Source organism: Cornus florida, unplaced genomic scaffold (assembly GCF_030987335.1).
Source record: "Cornus florida cultivar Cherokee Brave unplaced genomic scaffold, ASM3098733v1 CherokeeBrave_3.0.0_Hap2_Chr10, whole genome shotgun sequence".
Taxonomy (NCBI): domain Eukaryota; kingdom Viridiplantae; phylum Streptophyta; class Magnoliopsida; order Cornales; family Cornaceae; genus Cornus; species Cornus florida.
The window spans coordinates 80,604,594-80,616,847 of NW_026775580.1; the positions used below are offsets into that span (position 1 = coordinate 80,604,594).

The 12,254-nt window shown below is 34.2% G+C and overlaps 3 protein-coding genes across 7 annotated transcripts; all 3 read left to right on the top strand.

The window, feature by feature from the left end:
* Nucleotides 1-446: 446 nt before the first annotated feature.
* On the top strand, nt 447-4,865 carry LOC132278947 (uncharacterized). 5 transcript variants are annotated; one of them, XM_059780856.1, is made up of 5 exons: nt 447-528; nt 687-761; nt 2,363-2,924; nt 3,177-4,133; nt 4,227-4,865. In XM_059780856.1, exons 1-5 carry the CDS (start codon nt 505-507, stop codon nt 4,310-4,312), a joined length of 1,704 nt encoding a protein of 567 aa, XP_059636839.1. In that variant the 5' UTR covers nt 447-504; the 3' UTR covers nt 4,313-4,865. The 5 variants fall into 5 exon arrangements, with proteins under 5 accessions (XP_059636839.1, XP_059636841.1, XP_059636837.1 ...); XM_059780858.1 differs by lacking the exon at nt 447-528 and adding an exon at nt 2,089-2,155 and having other exon boundaries at nt 554-761; XM_059780854.1 differs by lacking the exon at nt 447-528 and having other exon boundaries at nt 554-761.
* A 2,760-nt stretch (nt 4,866-7,625) lies between these two features.
* On the top strand, nt 7,626-8,656 carry LOC132277948 (uncharacterized). The gene is made up of 3 exons (XM_059779786.1): nt 7,626-7,649; nt 7,810-7,884; nt 8,138-8,656. Exons 1-3 carry the CDS (start codon nt 7,626-7,628, stop codon nt 8,654-8,656), a joined length of 618 nt encoding a protein of 205 aa, XP_059635769.1.
* A 31-nt stretch (nt 8,657-8,687) lies between these two features.
* Nucleotides 8,688-10,028, top strand: LOC132277949 (uncharacterized). The gene is made up of 2 exons (XM_059779787.1): nt 8,688-8,723; nt 8,910-10,028. The coding sequence occupies exons 1-2, from the start codon at nt 8,688-8,690 to the stop codon at nt 9,933-9,935; spliced, it is 1,062 nt and encodes a 353-aa protein (XP_059635770.1). The 3' UTR covers nt 9,936-10,028.
* The last annotated feature ends 2,226 nt before the right edge of the window (nt 10,029-12,254 follow it).

Below are 12,254 nucleotides of genomic sequence, written 5' to 3' on the forward strand. Positions count from 1 at the left end.
TCTAAGTTGTGAGGTGGGAGTCTTCACCATTAGCCTATATTGCCCTTAAGGCTAAAGACTTTGTTGAATTGTGAAGTTTAGTTGTAGGTTGTAGATTTTATAAATTCTTACAACTTATTTATAGCAAATCTAGAATTTTATTTAGAGGTGCAATAATGGGCTTCACTATTTAATGTAAATGCCACTATATCTTTTAATAACATGACATTATTGTCCCTGACTTTATACATAAAAAAGAATCAACATCATAGACATTTTTGTCATTTGTTTTAACCAAAAAAATAAAAAAAGTGGATTTATATTTCTTTTCTTACTGTGAATCTTCATTTGCAAAATCAAATTTCTAAATTGCTACATATAATGTAATCATTTAGACCAGCCCATGTAAACCCAGTAGAATTAAGCGGACTGGGCCTAGGCCTAGGCCCTATAAATTTTCTTTCCCTGACTTTGGTGGTATGTATCTAAACACCGAGGTCAGAGTCAGACCTTCACACGACGACAATGGTTTCCACCATTTTGGATATGGTAAGATTTGTTTCTGTTCTGTAAAGTGTTTTATGTTTGGATATTTTTATTTATACACACACTTACATCGTATATTTATGCAATACATATCTCTTCATCTTCGTAATAAATCGCAAACCCAACAAACCCTGTGTATGAATCTCTTACTTTGTTGGCAGAGCTGTTTTAGTCCCAGTTATGGCAATTACTGGAGCTTGAGGTCTAGGAGAAGATCAAGGCTTCGTATTTCCCAGGTGGTTATACGTTATAGTTTTCATTCCATAAATTTTCTCTACTAAATAAAATTTAGCTTCTGTTTGGATGACCAGAAACGGAGAGAAAAAGTAATTGTGATTCTGGATTTTATGTTAATATTTGTAATTTATTGTTGTGAATTGTGAACGAATTAACCTTATGTGTATCGGATAAGGTTAAATCACAAGACTTTCAGCTAATGTTCTATCTCTTATTTATTTATTTATAATCCATTGATGTTCTCGGCCATCAAATTTTACCAACATTTTGAGTCTAAATTACCGTTGATTTGAGATATCATTTTTGTATTATATTTGCCAATTCCAATATTTTGAATAATAACTTTTAATATGGACTTTATTAATGTTCATTAATTCATGAAATATCTCAAAAGCAATGGTAATTTGGATTCAAAATGTCAGTAAGTGTTTGAAATATTTTTTAAATTATTTAAAATCATTGGCTAACTGTAAGCTTGGCATATTAATTAAGGTATTACATAATGCCTTTGGTTAAATTTTGAACAACAAAAAATCATTCAGTAGGCATCCAAGATCATTTCAAGTGAGATAGGTCTGATCTTGATAAAGATATTGGTTTAGAGAGATGTTTGCTTGAGAGAACAGCACTGTTTGACATGACATGACATCAAAACCCGATGGTTAAGATATTTAATTGCTCTAACCTTTGAGTATTCAAAATTTCATCAAGTAGGCATATTTTTGTAAGACAAATAAGTAATGGAATGATATTTTTGGCAATGATAAGTTAAATAATGATGGTTTTGATATCATTATTCTATGAACTATTTTGAGATTGCTGCCGTTTTCAAAGAAGTAAGGTTTAATGTTTCAGTAGTGCCGTAATGTTTCAGTAGTGCCGTTTTCAAAGAAGTAAGGGTTTAACCCCAAATTTTCAGTTTGCTAAGGGTCTAGGGCTTCCAGAATAAAAACTGATATGTTGTAACCCGTTTTATGTTTTTTATAATCTACTGTAGCTTGAGCATAGGGAAGTGATTCTTAGTTCATGGACCACTTCAAGATTACAAGATATCTATAATTTTATTATCAAATTATCCATCAGGTTTAACTTTTACGTTCATACTAAAATCACAATTATTGGGTAATAGGAATTGAATCTCCAGTCACTTGTGCTTGAGATAGTAATCACTTTATTTTGACTATACAGAACTGGTTTCATTTGGTTTACATTGATTTTAGAGTCATTTCCTTTTCTACTTTTTTTCTGGGAGGGAGATTGGAGTTTAACTAGGTATTGTGTCAAGGCTGTTGTTTTTATTTCCCTCTCTTCTCTCTTATCTGGCAGACCTTGAACCCCTATTGATATTTGGCAACTCCACTCAAGTCCAAATCCAATGACAAAAGGAAGGCCAGTAAGCCATTGTTCTATCACTTGTTCTATCACTTGTTTACTCAAAATGATATAGCTATCAAAATTATGCTATGAAAACTCAGGGGTTCTTAAGGAAAATTTTAGACCAGGCACGTATTGGTAATTATGAGATATTTCATTGAATTTTGTATTGACCCATAATCTTGCAAATAGAAAATTTCTAATTCTGTAAAACAATGTGTTTCAGGAAAGAAGAGTTGCAGAGCCAGGGAAGAAGCAAGATAAGAAAAGCCTCACAGGAAAAACAAGGAATATCATAGAGGATAATCTTATCATTTCTAATTCTAAGAAATCTAGTCTAGACATCCCCCCTCCACTAGTTAGTGCATTAAAAGCTTCAGCAGAACAAGATGCTGCCAGCTTTCACTTCCCTGGGCATAACAGAGGGCGAGCTGCTCCATCATCATTGACTCAGCTCATTGGTATGAGACCATTTATTCATGATTTACCTGAGCTTCCAGAACTAGACAACCTCTTTTCTCCAGAAGGGCCCATTCTAGATGCACAAAAACAAGCAGCCAAACTATTTGGAGCATCAGAGACATGGTTTCTTGTTGGGGGTACTACTTGTGGAATCCAATCGGCAGTTATGGCCACTTGTTCTCCGGGAGACATTCTAATTCTCCCTCGGAATTCCCACATATCAGCTATATCTGCTATGGTATTGTCTGGGGTACTACCAAAGTACATCATTCCTGAGTATTATTTTGACTGGGACATTGCTGGTGGGGTCACTCTTGTGCAGGCAAGTTAATGATATCATCATATTCATGGTTGTATGCATGAGTGTACCCATTATTATCTGTTAAAATGGTAGAACTTGTAAAAGTTGATTATGTGTAAACTTGGTCTAAAGCAAATATTATGGTACCTAGTTACCGAATAAACAAAGGAAAAGAAATATGATTTAGAGTTCAAGTCCTTAACAATAAAGAATTGAAGTACATTTAACAGTGACAGTGTCAAAGCTAATATTTTTCTGACATTTTTATTGCAGGTAGAGAAAGCAATCAAGGAATTGGAAATGGAAGGTCGAAAAGCAGCTGCAGTTTTTGTCACTTCCCCTACTTACCATGGCATATGTAGCAACTTGAGCGAGATCACCAAGCTGTGTCATTCTTACAATATTCCTGTGATTGTTGATGAGGCTCATGGTGCGCACTTAGGATTTCATCCCAACATGCCTTATTCAGCTCTCCAGCAAGGTGCTGATCTTGCTGTGCAGTCTACTCACAAAGTGTTGTGCTCTCTTACACAGTCATCAATGTTACACGTGTCGGGAAATCTTGTAGATAGAGAGAGGATTTGCAGATGCCTTCAAACCCTTCAAAGCACTAGCCCAAGTTATCTGCTGTTAGCATCATTAGATGCCGCTAGGGCTCAACTAAGTGAAAACCCCGGAACAATTTTCAACAAAGCAATGGAATTGGTTGTTGAAATGAAAATTCTGATCAATAAAATACCAGGTATTTCTGTCCTCAATTTTCCAAGCTCCTCTAGCTTTCCTTCCATTGATCCCTTGCGAATTTCTATCGGAGTGTGGCAGCTTGGTCTTACTGGATATGAAGCAGATGATATTTTAAGTGAGGATTATGGGGTGATTTCCGAACTTGTAGGAACCCGATCTATAACCTTTGCAATTAATCTAGGGACTTGTAGAGAGCATGTGCTGAGACTAGTGTCGGGATTGAAGCATTTATCAGCAAGTTTCTCACTAAATCAGGGCATGAATCACAGATTGGATGATGTTGAGTGTTCACCCTTTGATGATATCAACATGAGCTTGAGCCCAAGAGAAGCCTTCTTTGCAAGTAAAAGAAAAGTGAGCTTTAAAGACAGCCTTGGTGAAATATGTGGGGAGCTTATATGTCCATACCCACCAGGGATTCCTGTACTGATCCCGGGCGAGGTCATCACAAAGAGAGCACTGAATTATCTATTGCAGCTTAGACGCAGAGGTATTGTAATTAGTGGAGTTGCAGATCCTCTTCTATCTTCCATAGTTGTCTGCAATACTTGAGTTGCTGATCCTCTTCTATGATCTTCCATAGGTGTACCTAATTCTACCCAGAATGTGACTTCATCAGTGAAATTGGGCAATCCTACTAACAAGTTTATTAAGTTAACCATGTACTAGTAACTGAATGAGGTTGGCCTTGGCGCAGCGGTAAGGTTGCTCTTTTGTGACATGAAGGTTATGGATTTGGATCACGGAAACAGTCCCTTCGACATCTGCCATTTTAAAAGACTTGCGCCATGCATTTGGTAAGTTAGAACCCCGAGAAAGTTTGTCAAATCTCGGGGAATATAGAGAGGAAGGAGAGAAATGTATTGTTTGTATTATTTCTTCGAAAAAAAAATGCGAAGAGAGAAGGCAAGAGGTAGAGGAAACCAAAACATATTGAGGGGGGTGGGTTATGATAATATTGTTAGTATGAAAAGATACAAGAAAATGTGATTTGATTAACGTTATGATTTCCTGGAAAAATAGAATTCATGTAAGTGCTTGTGGTTGGGAAATGACTTTGTTATGGGTTTTGTTGTATGCTGAGGATTTTTAAATATTCTTAGAACTTATAGCAAATTTAAATATATTTACGATTTATTTTTGGGGTGTAATATTGGCGATTCACTATTTAATAAATGTCCTATATTTTTTAGTAAAATGACATCATTGTGTTGGTCTTTTCCATGATACATGTTTGTTGGCTTTTTTTCTGATACCACTTTTGTTAGCAATAGTGATCTAGATATACATGCAACTCTGTAATATTTGGAAGAGAATAGAATGAAGGAAAATACTTTTTATTTCACTTGATTCTATTTCATCTTATTCTCAACTTATTCAACTTTTTTCTCTACATAAAATAGTTATAGTGCATGAGTTTATATAGGCTCTAAGACATATGTAACCAATTACATTTCAATGTCCAATTACTTTCACTAATCTCACTAACATAGTAATTAGTAGACTTAACTCTCATGTCTTCTACTAACATAAATATAAACTCTCACTAACACACAATTAACACGATATTAAAGGATTTGTAACCTTCACAAAAACTCTAAAAAACACACAATCAAGTTTAATTTCCAATAGCCCTTTAAACTTGATTTTAACTTTCAAGTAAACTTCTTATTGATCTTGGAGACTTGAACAAAAGTTCGTTAGTTGATCTTCAATTCCACCTCCTTCAACTGTAACAATGATCTTGGCCATTTCCATTGATGTATATGGCTTGTGAAAAGTCTTCAAATGCTTGTTTGATGTATTCACACAATCATATATCATCCTCTTTATACAAATACACCATCTATCTTTTTTCTTATTTTTTTTTATGTCTCTTCCTCTTCACACGTGCTCTTCTTTAGAGTCAAAAAATAAATTCATATTCACCCAACTTGTGTCAATTACAAAATTCTCCAAACTATTTTTTTAAAAATAATTTCAGAATGTTTTTATCATCTTGAATTTCAATCTCATACTTCTTTGGAGAAACTTTCTTCAAGAAAAGTTCATCATTCTCCACAATATGAACACAATTATCAAAATATTTGATTTTGTTTTTTTCCAATTGAGATGAATATGAAGAAATCATAATTTTATCAAATAAGTTGAATCTACCTTCTTTCAAGGTGAAATTTGTTACCATACCTGAAGATGTTAATGTGCCAACTTCATCAACTTTTGCCTCTTCTTTAGTATTTTTTTTTTCTTTAATTTCTTTTTCCACTTCATTTTCCTCAACTTTTTTAATTTCTTCTTCAACGTCTTTCCTCAACTCTTTCTCATTCACCATTTTAAGTTCTCCTTCTACTTTTGAATCTTCAAAAGGTTCAATTTCATTTGTGTTGTATGCCTCATCATTCTCAACAAATTTGTCCTTTACATTTTCATAATCAGCCTTTATTAACTCATCATTCTCAAAGCATTATACCCAATACTCCATGGGTAATGACTCACCTCTATGATTGGAAACGATGGTCTCGAGCATCTTCCAAACACAACTTGGAGTTTTGAACTCTCCAAAATACTCCCAAATTTCTTGATGTATTGCCTTTTGCAACACCACAAACGCCTTCTTTTCTTTCTTTTCATGAAGCTTGTTGAATATGCCATTCTTTGGCTCTTCTCCAACAAAATCTCACAAATCAAATGCTTTGAGGTATGAAGTCATTAGAAAACATCATCTTTTCATTGAGAAAATACATTTTCCCCTCTTCATCATCATCAAGGAGAAACATGTTTTTTTCAAAATATTGAACCTTCTAGGATCAACGTCGTCAGGCCATCTAGGCTTTGAACATGAAACCTTGGCTCTAAAATGGAACCTGGCTTTGATACCACTTTGTTGGTTTTTTCTCTGATACAACTTTGTTGGCAATAGTGACTTAGATACACATACAATACTATAATATTTAGAAGAGAATAGAATGAAGGAAAATACTTTTTATTTCACTTGATTCTATTTCATCTTATTCTTAACTTATTCAACTTTTTTCTCCACATAAAATAGGTATAGTATATGAGTTTATATAGGCTCTAAGGTATATGTAACAATTACATTTCAATGCTCAATTACTTCCACTAATCCCGCTAACATAATATTTAGTAGACTTAACTCCCATGTCTTTGACTGACACAAATACAAACTTCTACTAACATATAATTAACACACCATATTAAAGGACTTATGACCTTCACAAAAACCCTAAAAAGCATGCAATCAAGTTTAATTTTCAACACATTGCTCCTGATTTCTTGTATGAAAAAAGAATCAGCGTCATATACACTTCTGTCATTTGCTTTAAAATAAAAAAAAAATAAAAAAATAAAAGTGGATTCGATTATGCCTTCCTTTATTTTAAATTTCTTTTCTTGCTGTCAAGCTTGATTTGCTACAACTGTGTGTTCAAGTGTATGGAATGGTCCTAGCTAGCTCTTGTACACGTGTATGGGCTTGGCCTTGTACGGGGTGGTCCATTGTTTTAGGACCACCCGGTAGGCCCTATAAAGTTTATTTTCCCAGTAATTCCTCCTTTTATCATACACTATTTATTAAATGTCCTATATATAAAATGACATTTTTTTTTTCCACAATAAACTGTTCCTGATTTCGTGTATGAAAAAGAATCAGCATCATAGACACTTTTGTCATTTGCTTTAAAATAAAAAATTAAAAATATATAAGTGGATTCAAATATGCCTTCCTTTATTTTAAATTTCTTTTCTTGCTGTGACTGTGGTCCATTGTTCAAGTGCAAGGAATGGTCCTAGCTCTTGTACATTATTATTTGAGGACCATCCATTAATTTCTGGTTTTTCATAACTTATTAATGATCGTTGTAAAGTATGATGTGTCAACACTTCATTCGTTCAAATTCCAATAATGTATCACCAAATTCATCTATAAAACCATGATTAAACTCAGACCTTCACAACAAAGAAAATGGTTTCCACCATTTTGGATATGGTACGTAAGAGTTGTTTCTCTTATCTAAATAGTTTATGTTTATATATATATGTAGATATGGTACGAAAGAGTTGTTTCTCTTATCTAAATAGTTTATGTTTATATATATATGTACACATATATACTTGCATTGTACATGAATCTCTTACTTTCTTGGCAGAGCTGCTTTAGTCTCAGTTATGGTAATAATTGGAGTTTGACGTCTACCAGAAGATCAAGGCTTCGTATTTCTCAGGTGGGTCTACGTAATAGTTTTCATTCCGTACATTTTTCTCTACTAAATTCAATTTAGCTTCTGTTTGGATGATCAGAAACGGAGAGAAAAAGTAAATGTGATTCAATTTAGCTTCTGTTCTCGGCGTGCCATCAAATATTAACATTTTGAGTCCAAATTAACATTGATTTTGAGATTTCATTTTTGTACATTACTTAGGTTATATTTTGAAGAACAAAAAATAATTCAGTAGGGCATCCAAGATGTGTTGCAGGAAATTAGCATTGCAGAGCCAGGGAAGAACCAACATAAGAGAAGGGTGATGGAAAATACAATGACTGTGGTGGAGGATAATCTTATTATGTCCACTCCACTACTTAGTGCATTAAAAGCTTCAGCAGCAGAAGATGTTGCCAGTTTTAACTTCCCCGCGCATAACAGAGGCCAAGGTGCTCCATCATCACTGACTCAGCTCATTGGCATGAGACCATTTCTTCATGATTTACCCGAGCCCTTTGTTCCAGAAGGCCCCATTTTAGATGCACAAAAACAAGCAGCCAAACTGTTTGGAGCATCACAGACATGGTTTCTTGTTGGGGGTACAACTTGTGGAATCCAAGCGGCAATCATGGCCACTTGTTCTCCGGGAGATACTCTAATTCTCCCTCGGAATTCCCATATATCAGCTATATCTGCCATGGTATTGTCTGGAGCACTACCAAAGTACATCATTCCTGGGTATGATTTTGATTGGGACGTTGCTGGTGGAGTCACTCCAATGCAGGCAAGTTAACAGATATCAAATTCATGGTTGCATGCATGACATGAGTTCACCCATTATTATCTGTTACACTGGCATTGTTAGAAATAAAGAAAGAGGCTCTGATACCATGTTAGAAATAAAGAAAGAGAGTATAAAACTCTGCATTGCATTGATGTGTAAGAAGTAATTATATATACGGTACTCCGGCCTATACAAGGTTATAATCCTATATATAATAATCATATATATAATGACGTTATTGTTGTTGTTGTTGTTGTTGCAGGTGGAGAAAGCAATCAAGGAACTGAAAACTGAAGGTCGAAATGCAGCTGCAGTTTTTGTCACTTCCCCTACTTACCACGGTATATGTAGCAACTTGACCGAGATCTCCAAGCTGTGTCAATCTTATAATATTCCTTTGATTGTTGACGAGGCTCATGGTGCACACTTGGGATTTCATCCCAACACGCCTTGTTCAGCCCTCCAGCAAGGTGCTGATCTTGCAGTGCAGTCGACTCACAAAGTTTTGTGTTCTCTTTCACAGTCATCAATGTTACATATGTCAGGAGATCTGGTACATAGAGAGAGGATTTGCAAATGCCTTCAAACCCTTCAAAGCACTAGCCCTAGTTATCTGCTTTTAGCATCACTAGATGCCGCTAGGGCTCAACTAAGTGAAAGCCCCGAAACAATTTTCAACAAAGCAATGGAACTGGCTGTTGACATGAAAACTTTGATCAACAAAATACCAGGCATTTCGGTCCTCGATTTTCCAAGCTTCTCTAGTTTTCCTGCTTTTGATCCCTTGCGAATTACTATAGGCGTGTGGCAGCTTGGTCTTACTGGATATGAAGCGGATGATATTTTAATCCAGGATTTTGGTGTGATTTCTGAACTTACAGGGTCTAGATCCGTTACCTTGGCAGTTAATATAGGAAACTGTAGAGAACATGTTGTGAGACTAGTGTCAGGATTCAAGCATTTATCAGAAACTTTCTCACTAAATCAGGGCATGCGTGGACACAGATTGGATGATATCGATTGTTCACCATTTGATGACATTAACATGAGCTTGAGCCCAAGAGAGGCCTTCTTTGCAAGTAAAAGAAAAGTGAGTTTTAAAGAGAGCGTGGGTGAAATATGCGGGGAGCTTATAACTCCATTCCCACCAGGGATTCCTGTACTGATACCGGGCGAGGTTATCACAGAGAGAGCATTGAATTATCTATTGCAGCTTAGAAGCAGGGGTGCTGATATTACTGGAGTTGCTGATCCTCTTCTGTCTTCCATAGTTGTATGCAATACTTGAGTTGATGATCCTCCTCTTCTATCATCTTCCATGGGTGTACCTAATTCTAAATTTGTCTTTAACAAGTGATTGACCATTTTATGGGCATTTACATGCTTGCTTGATAAACCTTGCTTTAAATAATTTCCTTGGCAGGGCTTCCAACGCTAGCTAAATGACAGTCGTCTCTCGTCTTTAATTTTTGTGCAAGTAGATTGAGAATATTGTTAGTCTCGAGTCTCGACAAGATTTTATAACATGGGATTTCATTTGCATAATCAATATTCTAAATTGTAGTATGGGACAGAACAGCATTAGGTGACGTGTGGGGGATACATGTCATAAATGTTAGTGGTCAATACTGTCACAACAACTGTCTTTTTCCACTTTTACTCTTTTTTTTTTCGCATTCCATTTTTAGAACGGCTAAGAGGGAGGAGACTTTATCCACTAGTGTTTATTGGTAGTGATTGACGTGAAAATTTCAAGCCTCCAATCATATTCACAACAAATATTAGTGGCATTGGTTGAAAAAATTCCAAACTGGGTGCAAACAAAACTTCACTTTTCTTATTTATGACATAAATTATTAATTAAAAATAATAAATCTAACAAACGATTCACTGTAATAATTTATCGTAAAAATTATTTTTCTTAAGATATATATATATATATATATATGTGTGTGTGTGTGTGTGTGTGTGTGTGTGTGTTATGAAAAAAAAAAATTATTAGAAGAAATGTGAGTGTGGAGATACATATAACAAAATTTGTCTGTCTTTATTTATTTTTTTATTATTTCTCTTGTTTTATATTTGAGTATATCAGTTGTAGAGATTTTACTTTATGAATATTTTTTTAATTGAAAGCTCCAAAAAACGTACAAGGGCGGAAAAAAAACTCATGTTAGAAGATCTTACTTTTGGTTTGTGAAGACCAGTTCTGTCTCTGCTAAAATTGGTTTGGGATCATTTTAATAGAGTTAGGGCCTTAGGGACTGATTTAAGAATATAATTTAAAAGATAAAGTACAACCACACTCGAAATTTGTCAAAAGAAAACTTACTCTGCTTTGAAACAATGACATCCTAATGATATTTGTAAGCCAAACAGAACCTTAAAACATGTAAAAAGTCAACATTACCTTTCACTATTTTATTAATTTTAATTTTAAAATATTAAAATAATTAAATGATCAATTTACCTTCAACACCCCATCAATCTTACAAAAAGTTTCTTTTGCTGCCACCATACCAAACTCCGCCACCACCAACACATAATCCCCACCACCACCACCAATTCATGACTTCACATCCATTCAATTTAACTTAGTTACATAATATATAATCAATTATTATTTCTATAATAAATAATATATTATCAATTAATATGGTAATATATCAAATGGATAAATTATCTATATTCAAATAAAAACACTTTAGAGATGTCGTTGCTTTCAATATATATATTATTTACCAACAGATCAGTGGTCTAACTGTACCAAGCCCCTACTTCTCAAAGAGAGGTCAGGGGTTCGAGCCTCCGTAGAGGCATGTATGTGTGAGTACCCAACTAATATATATATATATATATATATATATATATATATATATACAGAATCCTGATATCTTGCTCTAACGGACATTTTTCAAATCCAACTATAGCATTTCCTTTTACCACAAAACCACCCCCATCCTATTTTTTATTTCTATATTTAATTTTACCATTACCACTTACTGTAACAATAAAAGTTAATTATCAACTCTCTCTCCATTTCTTGGTGCGTGGCTGAATTTGAATGACAAAAGTGACAAATGATTTCTCTTCACGGATAAGGTTGTGAGAAGGCTTCACCAATTTTTATTTTTATTTTTATTTTTTATTCCAAAATGCAATATTATAGTATATTTGTTGATAAATTTACTTATACTAGAGAAATATATTATAGTTGCAAAATTGATGTTTCTTAGGAAAATGCTATAATATCGTGCTGTTATTGCAAAATTGAATTTTTAGTAAAATATACTGGTATTTTGATAATTACCTTTTATTGTTATAGTAGGTGGTAATAGTAAAATTAAATATAGAAACTAAAAATAGGGTGAGAGTGGTTTTGTGTTAAAGAAAAAGCTATAGGTGGGTTTGAAAAATGACCGTTAGATTAAATCTAACAGTCTATATAAAAAGTGTGGATTAATTTTCTTACTCCATAGGGAGTAAGAGATCAAGACTCTATATATACATATATGTATACATATATATCTACAGTATCGTTCAATTGCTTCCGGGGAGTAAGAAATTATATACTGGCTTTTAATTGTAGCCTTGTAATTAATTAATT

What these genes read in the sequence shown, in the direction of transcription:
- LOC132278947 (XM_059780854.1), top strand. Translation starts at nt 561, where the DNA reads ATGTTTGGATATTTTTATTTATACACACACTTACATCGTATATTTATG. An exon ending in CAAGGCTTCGTATTTCCCAG is followed by an intron (nt 762 to 2,362) that starts GTGGTTATACGT and finishes AATGTGTTTCAG; the next exon opens with GAAAGAAGAGTTGCAGAGCC. An exon ending in GGTCACTCTTGTGCAGGCAA is followed by an intron (nt 2,925 to 3,176) that starts GTTAATGATATC and finishes TATTGCAGGTAG; the next exon opens with AGAAAGCAATCAAGGAATTG.
- LOC132277949 (XM_059779787.1), top strand. Translation starts at nt 8,688, where the DNA reads ATGAGTTCACCCATTATTATCTGTTACACTGGCATT. An exon ending in TTATCTGTTACACTGGCATT is followed by an intron (nt 8,724 to 8,909) that starts GTTAGAAATAAA and finishes TTGTTGTTGCAG; the next exon opens with GTGGAGAAAGCAATCAAGGA.
- LOC132277948 (XM_059779786.1), top strand. Translation starts at nt 7,626, where the DNA reads ATGGTTTCCACCATTTTGGATATG. An exon ending in TTTCCACCATTTTGGATATG is followed by an intron (nt 7,650 to 7,809) that starts GTACGTAAGAGT and finishes CTTTCTTGGCAG; the next exon opens with AGCTGCTTTAGTCTCAGTTA. An exon ending in CAAGGCTTCGTATTTCTCAG is followed by an intron (nt 7,885 to 8,137) that starts GTGGGTCTACGT and finishes GATGTGTTGCAG; the next exon opens with GAAATTAGCATTGCAGAGCC.